Source organism: Mytilus edulis, chromosome 4 (genome assembly GCF_963676685.1).
Source record: "Mytilus edulis chromosome 4, xbMytEdul2.2, whole genome shotgun sequence".
NCBI lineage: Eukaryota > Metazoa > Mollusca > Bivalvia > Mytilida > Mytilidae > Mytilus > Mytilus edulis.
The window spans coordinates 20,795,519-20,810,612 of NC_092347.1; the positions used below are offsets into that span (position 1 = coordinate 20,795,519).

General features: G+C 31.9%; 1 protein-coding gene across 1 annotated transcript in view; it reads right to left on the reverse strand.

Annotated features, from left to right (window-relative positions):
* The window catches only part of LOC139521287 (uncharacterized), a 46,774-nt gene extending 32,005 nt beyond the window's left edge, over positions 1 to 14,769 (reverse strand). Inside the window, exons 1-9 of the mRNA XM_071314761.1 lie at positions 14,183 to 14,769; positions 9,574 to 9,891; positions 8,920 to 9,001; positions 7,518 to 7,572; positions 6,911 to 6,973; positions 5,943 to 6,129; positions 4,037 to 4,180; positions 1,818 to 1,939; positions 324 to 432 (exon numbers count right to left, since the gene is read on the reverse strand). Of these exons, the coding sequence (XP_071170862.1) occupies positions 324 to 432; positions 1,818 to 1,939; positions 4,037 to 4,180; positions 5,943 to 6,129; positions 6,911 to 6,973; positions 7,518 to 7,572; positions 8,920 to 9,001; positions 9,574 to 9,891; positions 14,183 to 14,234 (1,132 nt within the window). The 5' untranslated portion in view covers positions 14,235 to 14,769. The remainder of the gene's footprint in view (positions 1 to 323; positions 433 to 1,817; positions 1,940 to 4,036; positions 4,181 to 5,942; positions 6,130 to 6,910; positions 6,974 to 7,517; positions 7,573 to 8,919; positions 9,002 to 9,573; positions 9,892 to 14,182) is intronic.
* Between the last annotated feature and the right edge of the window lie 325 nt (positions 14,770 to 15,094).

A 15,094-nucleotide genomic window follows, 5' to 3' on the forward strand; every position in this document is an offset into this window, starting at 1 on the left:
CCATAATAAATGTTCTATACTAATATTAACGAGGCCGGGAAAAGGTACCGGTATTTGATGTATCTATTAACAAATGTAAATATGTTAATAAAACTTAGTTTTAATGGGGAAAAAAAAGATTACATATAAGCCCAGAATGTTCATATCTATACACAATAAATATGTATATAAATAGGTTGTCATATTAATTTTGGTTAATTATATAACAGTAATAAGTTTCGGATTGGAAATGCATTCGAGTAAGACTTGATTTAGGTAAAAGTTTCATTCTAGTAACCACACACTACGAGAGAAACAATGTTAATATAAAGGAGTATACATACGTATGTCATCAAAATAAACTGGGGAATGTCCTTCAGTGAAACACTTGAGTCTGGCCTTTTGATAACTTGTCCATTTATTCCTTAAAATTGAGTTTCCTCCAATATCAGACTACAAAGTTATATATAAATCAAGTCAGGTGTATTACAAAAAAGAATTAAAAAAGATTTCCGTAACAAATTTCAAATAAATTGACATCGACAAAAACAGTCATTGTATTTCAATACCAGCTTTTACGTTTTTTTGTGTGTTTTTTTCTTTTTCTTTTGTTCAATGTTGATATTTTTTATCAAAATAATACGATGGTTGTATTAGACGAATGATTCAAATATATCTATAAATATTACAATTTCTTAATGTAAAGCAAACGAATTATATAGTCGGTTAGTTAATAACTTAAAGTTAAATAGGAAGTAAAATAATATTAACAGATTCTTTCAATAATCGATTTAATTGAAGTTCTCTTGTACTTGATTTTCCTATATGAAATTCAAAGCACTAAACAATATTCATTGTGTTTTATATGAATGAACAGGTTTGATAGAAATCTAGAACAAAAAACATACTCTGCTGCAACTCAATCACCCAGTAGTCACAGCAACTATTTTTACAATATAATTATGTATTAAAGGAAAACGTTGCGAGAAAATGTGATCAAATATGTGTATGGCCTTCAAATCTTATTTAAAACACGGTACAGCAGGTTCCGTATTTAGTCCACATTAATAAACAAACAAACGAAAATATTTCATTGGGCCGATACTTTAGACATAATTTAGGAGAATGTCGAATAGTTGTCTTGGCAGTTTGTTTCAGTATTCATCGATTTGATTGTTCTATTCTAGGGTTATGTAGTAATCATCCTGCTATATTTTGCTTTTCAATACAACATGGACATTTTGAATATGTATAACTGCAAACGAGACGGTTACCCACAAGAGATTAAATGATTTAAATATAAGTAACTATAGTTCCACAACAATGTGATACATTTCAAACAAGACAACCAAAGACACGATTTATGAACAGTTAACAAACACAAATATTGCAAACAGCCACATACGACAACCACAAAGTTACTACTTTATTACAATTGTCTCCTCTTATAATCTTTTTGTCCATTCTTTCTTTTAAGATGTAATGTATGCACGACGGTATTACTAGCACAGTAGTTAGTACCTGTGTACTTCTATGAAAATGCGGACATAGTGCTATTCAATTTAGTGCCAAAAAAATAAATATCAATTTCAACTCAGGAATATATCTCTGGAATTCAAAGCTCTGATTCTTTAACCGCCTTTAGCTTATGTTCTGTCCGTTTCAGTTTATAGCTGTTTTTGGATTTTCAAATATGTCTGTTCCGGGGATCATTGAAGAGACATTTATTGTTGAAATGCGTAGCTGGTACAGAAACGTTGGTTTCGTTGATAATATTTTTTAAATATTCACGTTTTTTATTTATCTAAATTATCTAATTGTGTCAGTACTCACCGTACCTTACAAACCTTAGCAACCCTCGAGTACACTTTGTGTTCAGATGGATCAATCTCAGTAGCAGTTTCACGAAAAAAGAAAAGTACTGATTCTTTCAAGGAGAAAGATCCGACAAATTGGGGGTCTGCAAAACAATATATATTAAGAGGCAACTGCAATGCTTGAATTTGAATAGCGAAAACAGTTTTTGCATGCTTATGAAACTTTCATTATATCCAGTTTGTTTGTTTTTTATTTCATTTTTTTGTTAGTTTGTTAGTTGCAGGTTCTTGGTTTTATTTTTTTATTTTTTTATTTTATATTTTATTTTTTAGTGTTTACATATTTGATTCTAAAATCATGTTTAAGCGTAAAGTACTGACTATTCGATAACGGTGCATGCTGAGATGAACGATTCATCAGTACATTAAAAAAAAACGATATAAATTGCATGTGTCATAAGCGCTTTTCTGGATTTACATTCATCATAAACGCCCAAGGCCAAGGATGTATTATAGTATTAATGAATGGGTGTTTTTATAATGGCCCTGTTATATGTCCAAGGTCTGTAATAATGGTCGAGGAAGTCTGTAATGGCCCGAGGCAACGCCGAGGGCCATTACAAACATCCGAGGCCATTATTACTGACCGAGGACATATAACAGGGTCATTATAAAAACACCCATTTCTTAATACATTTATTAACCAACTTAACAAAAGTGTAATACATTTATTAACCAACTGAACAAAAGTGTATGCGTTGCTGCCAACTTAATGTACTATCCTTCTCTTTTAATGACAGTTTAGTTTGAAAAAAAATAATTTGTACTTCACCATGATAAAGCTTTAAATATACCAAATATCCAATATATTAAGTTGAAAGAAGTTATGTGTTGAAAAACAGGATGAACAGTGATCGCTGTTTATGGTTCTTTAATGTTGTTTACTGGTTACTAAATTACATAAAATACAAAAAGGTATTATACCCTTTACAACTTAATTTTATAAACTTTATTAAAAACCCTAACTGGGCTTAATACAGACAAACTGGGCATTAATACAGGGCCATTACAGAAAAACAGGGCCATTACAGAAAAAACAGGACCATTATAAAAAAACAGGGCCATTACAGAAAATATGTAATTTTTAATAAACAGTCTTTTTTGGCAATAATGTACTTAGTTGGTTAATAAAAGGACATAACACATTGAAGAGCTACAAACCGAAAAAAAAGACCTATAAACATCCAAAGTTGTACTCGACCTGGGAAATATTCACAAATCATATGTTTAATGAAATGTACAATACACAAAATACCAAACTGCAAGGAAAATTAAAAACGAAAAGACCTTTATCAAATGGCAAACATATTTTCCAAACAGTTCACACGAAAGGAAAACAACTGTCATATTTCTGATTTGGCAAAAGCATTTCTTTATGTACAAAATTGCGATTAAAACCTGGTTTTATAGGAAACTAAACCTCTCATATGTATGACAGTCACAAAGAATTCCTTTTTATTGACAACAGTATGTGAGCAACAACAAAAAAGACAGTGGCTCAAAATGTATAAACTTGGGATACAGCAGTCATCATTGTGTCATAATCTTAATCACTCTAGAAACAAACAAAAAAACAAGTCAAAGGACCCGTTTATATTTCCGTTAAGTTTCCGTTTATTATTTTTTCGTATACACAAAGCCCCCACTATGTTAAGTACCACTCAAGGTATCCGTTAAAAAAATATTTCAAACCTTAAACTAGAGGGTACTACGTATCATCAAATTGATACGATATAATTTTTAGGGCTTTCCTTTCCTAACATGATTTTCTTGGCACAGTGTGGCTGCTTAAACGAATTTTGTTATACCAATAGTTAAAAGTGGTTGAGATGAAAACAACGTTTGAGAATTGTAAGGACACCATCATGAATTTATTCATCGTTATGAATATCTTTTTCACATATAAACGAGGATATGTACCGTTTGTTGTTATCACAATCCCGTACTCTTTACCTCTAATGTGACCTTCGAAATGAAATTTATACCAGGTTCGTACTTACATTATCAACTTAACGCGTCCCTCCTGAAGCACATGAGATCATCGCGACTTTTGTTTGTCGTCTTGTAGTTTTTATATTTGCAATGGCACTATATAGTGCAGTTCGTTTTCGACTTGTGAGTTTGAATATTCCTCTGATATTGTTTGCCTCTTTTCCAATGCATAACAAATCATCAATTACCTTTCATCCAGTTAGAGCTTATGACACCTTTCTGGTATTCCCTAACCCTTCCGTCGCTATCATATATTGGTCTAAATATTGTAGCTTCAGTATGCAATGTCGTGCCATAATACATAGTTCCTTTGTCATACTGATTCTGATCTCCTGTAGATAAAGACAAATACCTATGACTTGATGATTAAGTTTTTGTCATGTAATCTAATTGCAATTAATATACCTTTTGTCTTTTCATATTGCAGCATTATCAACATGGCACAATAAATCTGAAATCACTAAATGCGTATTGAAATAAACGGATAAGATTAACCTATATTAAAAACAATATATTGATATTTTCAACACAGTCCTGACAGCACTCTGTGGATAAAATCAGACTGAACGGGTTAGAGCCCTCGCTAGAGGAATTTTAGTTTTGCCTTGCAGAATAATAACTTGGAAACAATATAGACATACTCAGACCGATTCTCGATGTTAAGAAAGTGTTTTTCACAGAACATTGAGGAACCATATAACGACTCTATGAGATATCTGTCGATTGTATTCTCCTGATATTCAATATTCCGTCTTTTTTCAAAGTGTATTCGTCTTTCATTCCGTTTGTTCCACTATGCAGAACATAATATCTGTATTTCATGTATTATTTTAAATTGGTTGTTGTCTTGAAGACTTAAAAGTATTTTGTAACTTAATATTGGGCAAACAAATATCTTATTTTACCTTTTTAATCAATCCATAAAATGCTGTCTGCTAGAAAATCTGTGTTGAATGCTAATTAGATAGTATTGAAACAATGTCAAAATCTTATTTTATAAAAATTTGCAATTGTACATTTCCACACGCGATACCTTAGTTTCATCCTTGAAAATCAGAAACAATTTCTTTTTCTTTTTCTTTTTATACAATAACAGTCATTTGTGTCCGCCATGTTATACTACATAGAAACTGTACATACTGTATTCGGATAATACATAGAGGTGTTGAAGGGCCGTTCTTTCGAGTACATACATTCTAAACAAACGCACCAAATGCTGATGAATTATAACGAGTGCATTCTTTCTGATTTTTTTGGACTTTTCTAATTTTGATATTCGTTTAAGTATGATATAATTCAACTGCGAGAATGTAGGTCAAGTCATTGAACCGCAATTTTACAGCCTATGGAATTTCCTTTAAAGTTGTACACAAGCCCTTGAAAAACCTTGACTCAAATTAGTTTGTCTTGTTTGATAAAGGCAACAGTAGTATACCGCTGTTCGAAATTCATAAATCGATTGAGAAAAAAAAGACAAACACTAATTATGAGAAGATTAATATTTTCTTAACAATCGAACGTGATTAAATCCTTCAGCTGATTTTTGCAGAGTTATTTCCCTGTAGTATTACGTTCAATCTTTAATATTATTGTATTCGCATACAAACCACTGAAATTGAACCGATATAGAATTATTTAAAATAACTGTTCCTCAATATGACATCAACTCAGGCATTCTTTAACAGATTTTCACCGATGCGCATAAAAAACGGTGAAACTTGATTTCGGGTCAGTCAAATTTAATATTTAGTATCCTTCCGCAACCGACATCTAGTCAGTAGTGTCAGTAGTCAGTAGTGTTTATAAGGTAAACAATTAGTAAAAGATATCATCTGTCATCATTTGGCTTACGAGTACGATCATCAAATAACACATTATTTAAAAAAAAGAAACAGTTAAATAAGCACTTGAACATGTGTTACAATGAAGCATATTTATGATAATTCTTGACAAATGACAATACATGTAATTTAAACTGCAAATATCCAACAAAAATAAACGAAATTAAAATCGAAAAATGCACCGTCTTCATTCTTACCTTTCTTGCTATTTTGGTCACAATGTTCTTTTAAATAGTGTTTACGTAGTACTTACTTATGTATGTAGTTGTAAAATTATCAAATGGATCGTTTGCACATGGAACAGAGCCTAAGCTTATATACGAATTATCTTTAATGTTCAGTTCAAAACCCGTTGGTGAATCAGCGTTTGTTCCACACAGTATGACGGTGTCGTCAGTTCGAAACTCTAGGACTCTAATGTGATTTTGGCAATATGGAATCTGCAATGAAATAGATTTGTGAATTGAAAGAGTAATAAACACTACAACGTAACACGCTATAGTAAGGTTTCACTAAAGTCTAATTATGTTTTATCTGGCATTAAATATAATATACTATACTATATAAATCTATCCTTAAATGAATTTAAAATGTTTTCTAAAAAGCAATATATATGAGTTATACGTCAATGAAATACAACTAAACCAAGCAATACAACATTCCAAAAAGACAGACATCTACAAAAGTTTTTAATATGGTTTCAATGACAAAAAAGTGTGTTCACTACTTTCAAAACAATATATATTCTATGTGTTGGGCTAGCTGACTGATTAACTGATTACAACTCATGTATATCTATCATATTTGTGTATGGTTTACATAATGATATTAACAGCGATGCTCATTGGTCATAAATCACTATCTTCGTGAAAACAGTTCTTATAAATTCACATATAATTTTGTTAGAACTCAAAGGTGTAGTGGTCTGAAATTGTTCACATGTCGTTTAATGGAAATTTGTCTCGTTAGCAATCATACTATATGTTAGCGTTGGTAGCCACATTCTTTGACGAACCAAAATATAATTAACAAATTCAAATATAAACAAGCTTCTGACCACTTATGTCAAATCTTATTTAGTATAACACAATATTTTGGTAGTTTTGTGGAAAATAGAATATGTTTAACGATTTTGTTTTGTTAAAACAGTTCTTTTTTTTATTATGATCTTTAACTTATTGTTTTTTAACGAACCATAAGCTTTGAAGTACCATAGCTTACCTTTTCTTTTGATAAGGTGCAGTAATTTAGTTTGTTTGCTTCAGATGGAAACTGTATATGAGTCTAAAAAAAACACCACAGGCACAGTGAATAAGTTAATGGCGGATATTGTAGTTTTTCACTTCACTAAAGACTAAATTATTTCCATTTGTTTAAATTCTAAGATATAACATGGTGCATACAAATTTGAAGCTTAAATTGCTAACGCAGTCTGGTAACTGGCAGAGTCCTCATCTGGATTAAGTGTGGTTCGTGTAGCTCGTCTTTATTTTTCTGTATAGTGTAAAAATATGGATGTCCTCGTTTTTTTTTTTTGTAGTAATTATTTTACTTTATCGATGTTGCTAGTTTATTAATTTATATTCGACTTGATTTCTTGGACCCAATATTTCTGAAGAAGACAATATTACAAATGGAACATGGTTTTGAATTGTCAGGTAAAAATTAAAGAACATTTGGATAATTAGCCGGCCGATCAATCTCAGTATATTATTAGGTTTCACCTTTTTTTCTCTTGCGACGTAGTATTACACGATGAAATAAAATGTGTTTATACTTTTTTACACACGTCGACATACTTCTTAACATGTGTGTGTGTGCTACTCACATAATTTACAGGAAATCGAGGAATATCTAAAATGTCTACAACACTGACATAGTTCCTGTAAATGGAAGAAAAGTCACTTGTCTACAATCCTTGAAAGTAATAATGTTCTAATTAAACTGTTGATATGGCATCTAACAACTCTAAATATGGATCGTTTCACATATTCAATAACTTATTATTAAATATAACTTGTGGTGCTTAGTGTTTTAGACGACGCAGCTCATACACTGTAAACGGATATTACTGGTAATGATTGTCTACCACTGACCTGCTATCCACGATAAATGGTTTAAGAACTGCTTGTAGGTTGATAATCATAAAGATCATAATTTAAACATAAAAACCCAATCATTCGTATTATGTAACGTTTAACCATTACACTTCTATTGTATAACTTTTGATAATGCTAGGACGCACATGTTTTATTCAGAATCACATATCAAAGAACGAATGTTGTCGTCTAATAAAATTGAGAATGGAAATGGGGAATCTGTCAAAGAGACAACAACCCGACCAAATAAAAAAACAACAGCAGAGGGTCACCAACAGGTCTTCAATGTAGCGAGAAATTCCCGCACCCGGAGGTGTCCCCCAGCCGGCCCCTAAACAAATATATACTAGTCCAGTGATAATGAACGCCATACTAATTTCCAAATTGTACACAAGAAACTAAAATTAAAATAATACAAGACTAACAAAGGCCAGAGGATCCTGACTTGGGACAGGCGCAAAAAAGCGGCGGGGTTAAACATGTTTGTGAGATCTCAACCCTCCCCCTATACCTCTAACCAATGTAGAAAAGTAAACGCATAACAATACGCACATTAAAATTCAGTTCAAGAGAAGTCCGAGTCTGATGTCAGAAGATGTAACTAAAGAAAATAAACAAAATAATACATAAATAACAAACAGACTACTAGCAGTTAACTGACATGCCAGCTCCAGACTTCAATTAAACTGACTGAAAGATTATGATTTCATCATATGAACATCAGGCACAATCCTTCCCGTTAGGGGTTTAGTATCATACCATCATAACATATATGAGAAGAACATAACCCGTGTCATGCCAACAACTGTTTTTAGAATAAATGTGTTTAGTTCCGATGCAAAGACCTTATCAGTGACTCAATATTAACGCCAAAATATGCAATCTTTAATGACTTGACAACAGTATCGTAATTATATCCCTTCTTAATAAGTCTATTCAAAGGTTTTGTAGGTTTCTGAGGTGAATACTGACATCTTTGTGCTTTATAAAGAATATTTCCATAAAAAATTGGATGTGAAATACCTGAACGTATTAGAAGTCTGCATGTTGAGCTATATTTACGAATGATGTCTTTATTACTTTAAATGTCTAAGAACATTTGTGACATAAATAAAAAGTCATGCTACTTACATATGACCTACAATAAGCTTCTTGGAACTTGGATCAAGTTTTAAGTGCCTATAATAAGACGGCGTCAATGACTGGAGTAATGCTGAAATACACAACAAAACTAATTCTATACTCCTCGAAATTGACAATGAACACCGTTGTGTAGGCTGGTCCTATCCCTTGGAACATACGGATAACAGATAAAAGACAGATAATCAGTCTACACTGATTTGTTAAGAAATCGGAATATCCGAACGTAACAGGTATACTGAAATAAAAACAATCAATAATTGACATCCATTGCATCTTTCCACCCAGCGGTAACACTTATCTTTCAATGAAAATAGGCCTTTAATGGTTTTGGCTATTTTACTTTGGCTCCTTTTGGTCATATAACTCTTAACGCATTGAAGTACTAATGCATCATTAGATGTCAAACCTTTAACTTTTGAGAGTTCCTGGTGAAGGTTCAGTAAAAAAAACGCATCGGACGCGTACAATTTATTATTTTATTTCAAATCAATGATTTAATTTTATTAGATGAACCCCTGCAGTCAAATTGATGTTTGTAAATACAAGTAATTTAAATCCAAGTGAAGAAAAAACGTGTTTTTCACAAAAGAAGTGATGGATGTCTCCTTTGAAGTATTTTCATTACTAAATATGTATAATTACCAGGTAATGATAAGTTAAATGTTTTTGTTTTCGTCGTTTCATTGTAAGTTACTGAACACCTGTATTCTCCTTCGTCACTGTGTTGTAGATTATTAATTTGCAGATTATATCTGCCGAAACTGCTATTGCTTATTATGAATAAACGATTATACAAGTCACTAGGTAAATGAGTATTCCGATGATTTGAATGTGCATAGACAGTCTGACCACCATATGGTCCTTTCCATACAACTTTGGCGTAATCTTCTTGAACATACGGGCATTTAAAAGTAACTGTAGAACCCACGAAATCGTATACTGTGTTAGTATGAACGCTATCTGAAAAAAAAAAGAAATTTGCGGTTACTGAAAGTGTGTTCTTAGCCTATTTCCACTGAGAAATACTATGTTTTTCGAGACGAGAATATCAAACTATTACTTTCCAGATCCGGCAAATCTTGTTCATTTGTAAAAGACTTGACCGGGCAAGTCTGGTCCGATACGGCAAATCTTTCTAGGTTGTTTTTTTACTCGAAAAACTTAAGTTAAAACAAAACAATCGTGCTTGTAAAAATTTGGGTCGAACAAGTATGGTAAGATATTGTAAATACTGGCTTCTTATATCGGACTCGGATAAGCCTGGTCATTAAGGCAAATGTGGCTTGCATGTATCGGTCTATGAAAAGTTGAGTCAGATAATTAATATTTTGTCTCTTTGTATCTACTTGAGACAAGCGTAATCAGATACAGAAACTCTGTATCTGGTTCAAGCAAACCAATTTTATGATTTCATGCTAATTTTTCTTGATTTTTCAGTTTTTGACATGTTCTATTTTATCTATGCTATTTATTTCGTTGATGCTTTTAGTGATTACAGTCAGTGTACTTGGTCTTTTTTCTGCTCTTTTGTCAGGTCTTTGTTACTTTGACACTTCCCCGCTGTAAATTAAATTTTAGTATTTGTCCTTTTTCCTAAAAAAAAAGTGTTTAACTTCAACCTTTTACTTTCGATAAAAGCTCGTTTTACGTTTGGTTGTACTTGACTTCATGTAGGACAAACATTGTACCATTATTTCCTGTTTAAACAAATTATTTAAAAACAAACAAAAGACAACTAATTATATCCCTCTTTTGGAAGTCTAGTTTCTTTATACGTGGGTTACACAAGAAGAAATAACGATTTGAATATATACTCTATTCTATCTTCACGTTACTTTATTACGATAATGTTAGTTTGCTTTAATGTGTATATCAAAATCCAGGATACAATAATCTGTTAAGTTAAACCTACTGTATATCAAAAGTGTAGCAGGAATCGATCGAGACACTCATTTTGTGTCCATATTTCATCGTCCGTTAATATTTCACATACTCTTCTGAAACTACTAGGCCAATACGCCATAAACGTCTTTAGGGTATTGAGTCAAATGTGCCCTTCTATACGACTGTCACCAAATTTGGCAACTAAGGCAAGCACAGAAGATAATGGTAAAATTATGGTATTGTTTTCTTATTCTTTTAAACCTGTAGAAATAGAGAAAATGTCAAAACTTACCTTATGTCTAGCAATACCAAAAAATGCATACCACTCATTATAAGAGTTTGCCTCCTCTATAATCACAATTTGTATTTGTGGGGTCCCTTTAAGTGGTTAAAAAATATTATAAATTAAGGAATGTATCTCCCTCGTGCAAAGCTCTGATTTCTTTCACGGATTTGGCTATACTTTTTGGAACTTTTGGATTATATAGCTCTACATCTTTTATATAAGCTTTGGATTTTACATATTTTGGCCACGAGCATCACCGAAGAGACATTATTTGTCGAAATGCGCATCTGGTGCAGAAAAATTGGTACCGTTAATGTTATTAAGCCTCAACTTTGAATTTTGTTTCCTTTAAATGTTGATTTTTGACAAATTGTTGCCGTTTTATTTTCTTTCAAATTCAAGATTAGATAGAAATAAGTTCTGTACAGCAAAAACATGACCAATTTATAAAATAAAAATAGTCAAATGAATGCAAAAGTAAAATCACAAAAATACTGAACTATGAGGAAATTTCAAAACGGAAAGGCGCTGATCAAATGGCAAAATCAAAACATAAAGCACATCAAACGAATGGACAACAACTGTCATATTCCTGACTTGGTATATATGCATTTTCATATATGGAAAATGATGGATTGAACCTGGTTTTATAGCGCTAAACCTCTCACTAGTATGACAGTCGCATCAAATTCCATTGTAAAGATAACGATGCGTGAACAAAACAGACATAATTGGTAAAAATGTCAGTATAGGGGTACAGTAGTCATCACCGTGTCACATTCTCAATCAGAACAAAAACAAACAAATTTTAACAAAAAACAACCAAGTATATATCAAACTTATATAGGACGCCTACGGCTACGGGAGTTTCTCGCTACATTGAAGACCCATTGGTGGCCTTCGGCTGTTGTCTGTTCTATGGTCGGGTTGTTGTCGCTTTGACACAGTTCCCATTTCCTTTCTCAATTTTATTAACAACCACGTTCATTGCTTTCTTATTTTTGTATTTTAAATCAACCCATAAAGGATTGAAATAAATTCATGTGACTGTATGCCTAGGTTCACATCAACTCTGATGTAGAATCGCGTTTGACGTCAGAATGTAAAAGTCGCACAGGTAGAGTTATTAAAAAAAGATTGTCGTTCAACGTATTTTCAAAATTATAATTTAACAATAATAAAATAATGGCATTATAATAGAACAATTACATAATGGCGGGATGTTTAAAAGTACAGAGCCACGTACCAAAGAAACACTAAAAGTCACGCATTCAAAGCACACTAGCAAAAATCAAAGATAATACAAACAACTCATTGACGGGATGCATAAGTACCGAGCCACGTCAAATGAATATCACTAAAATCAGACCAAACAGTAAAAGTAATATTAATAATAGAACAAAGAGAAATAAAAAAAAAATATAACACGTTATTAAGATGATTAACGACGTCAGTAAGAAGAATATATACACCAAGACCATCATGTATTATTTGTGATGTTGATACGGAATATTTATCAAAAAGGTCTTGGTACCTTCAGATGAACGTTTCAAGTTGAAAAAAAAAGAAAAAAAAGGACGAGACGTTATTTGACATACCTCTGGTTCATCAACTTTCTGCTCAGAAAATGGTGACGTTTTCCAAAGTCTGAGTAGGAGTTGCAAGCTCTTGAATATCAAATAAGTTGGAAAATGAACATCCCATATGCAGGTGAAGCTGGTATAAATTCACAATTGACTCATTACATAAGCTGATGTCTCTACATAACATTTTTAATCCATTTTTCCATTTTTCTTTTTATCTTGCAAACAAATAACAACGATGTTTACTGAATTTGCTTTAAGTATTTGCTATTATCTTTAACAGATATGGAGACACTTCTACAGCAAAATAATCTTTTGACATGTTCTTGTTTTAGCCATGGCGGCCATCCGGATTGTTTTTGAAACTAGATACCCTAAGGGTGATTTAAGCAAAGTTTGGTTTTATTTTGCCCAGTAGGACTGGAGGAGAAGACTTTTGTGAAAATTAAGGGACGACGACGACAACGTACATCGACACCAACGTCAGATGAACAAATTTCACTTGGCCTTTTTGGTCCAGGTGAGCTAATAATTTAAAGGATTAATTAATATTGAATTAGATACCTACATGACGAGTTAAATAATTTGGATATTTTTATATTTAATATCCTGAAAAAAATGTTACAAGATTCACTATAACTTTGAACGGATAAAATTATCAGGTCTTCAAATTATTCAAAATGATAGAAATCGTCAATCGATACCATCCATTATTGCTGTCGATTGTAACCCTTTTATTTTCATGTTTGCTTATTATCCTTAAAAACAAATCGTAGACAAACAAAAAATGATCAGCAAGACACGATATAAGCCTATAGTTCCCACCATCAACACAAATATTTGTTATATTGTGTACATTTTATGACGAAATGTTACCTCAGCAATGCAGACTACTTGGAATCTCAAGTTTATGTATTGTGTTTGAAAACGTTTCATATTTTGAATTCAAAACTAGAGTAATGAAGTGTATTCCAGATACAAAGTACACACTGTAATCAAAGGTCATGCGTATAATAACCTATTCATTTAATTATCATGGTTAGATAATAAATATTCACTGTTTATTTATGTTATATAGTCGCAGGGTTAGAGAATAGACATTTAACTATATTTTTAAATAGCTGTGTTCAACATTTCTGGTATATTGTGAATAAAAAGAGACATAGATTAAACGCATGTGTAGGTTCAAATAAACCCACTTGACGTGAAAACAGTTTAATGTGTAAAATTGTTGTACAGCTAATATATAAGCAAAAAGAACAAAACAGATCACATGTCTTCTCTTTCATATGACTATGGCAGATTGGTTTCTATATCATGATACCTTATATAGGAAGGTAAATGATGCGTTAATTGTCAATACGTTGGACAAAGGCTAACACAATTATTAATCGTATCTTCTAAAATTAAAATCCAAACAATGTGGAAAAAACTGACAAAATTGAAATATTTAGCAAAATAAATAACTAATCAGTACTTTACAAAAAGATATACTTACAAAAAGTTATAACGACGCAAAATATAATCCACATTTTCTCTATTATAAACATTAAACAAGGAAGTCGATATATGACACCGTTTAAAACGCCACTTGCAGGTAGTTGGCTAAGTTTGACACGGGTACGTGAAAATATCAAACTTTGTTTGTTTTTGGAGATTTATAAGCAACAAAAAAATAATTGCACGGATGAAACCGAACTATAATCTATTTTCTCAAACAATATTACTCGTTTCAAAAGTGTCTGTGTTGAATATTTTGATTTTTCATATGCAAGTTTCGGATAAGGAAGTATTTAACACGTTGCTTTTTGCACGTATTACTTCCTTTAATATAATTTAATCATGTACCAGCTTTTAACTTTAAATGTTATGTGTCGTTTAAAGTGTCAAATTTGGTATTTGAAGAGGATTGAGGAATTAATTTCGAAAAAAGGATAGATTAACCTACTATAAAGTCTTTATCTGATAGGTTGTAATTCGAAATGTGCAATGGCTCATCACAAAGTACTTCATTTGGCCAATACTTAAGTTGTTTGAGTAATGTACTTATATTTATAGAATTATAAATTATAGCAATAGAAAAATAGCCTCCAGGTATATATTTGGTTTTATACCTGGACATGACTTGTTTTCCATTTTAGTTTCCATCTTTTCTTTAACAGTTTTCCCTACAAACGTAAAAGCACACAAGCAGACCACAAAATGGAATTACTCCTAATTAAATTTGCTTACGCACTCCTCGCAAATACTCACCGGCATCTATATCTAAAAATAACAATAACGCTATCAGAATTTCTAGATGAAAATAATCTGGCGACTGATTTCCTTCCATGCATCGAAATTAATTGTATAAGGAAATAAATTCCCATTAGATAATATGTATTTGTTGTGGCTTGCTCAATACTATAAT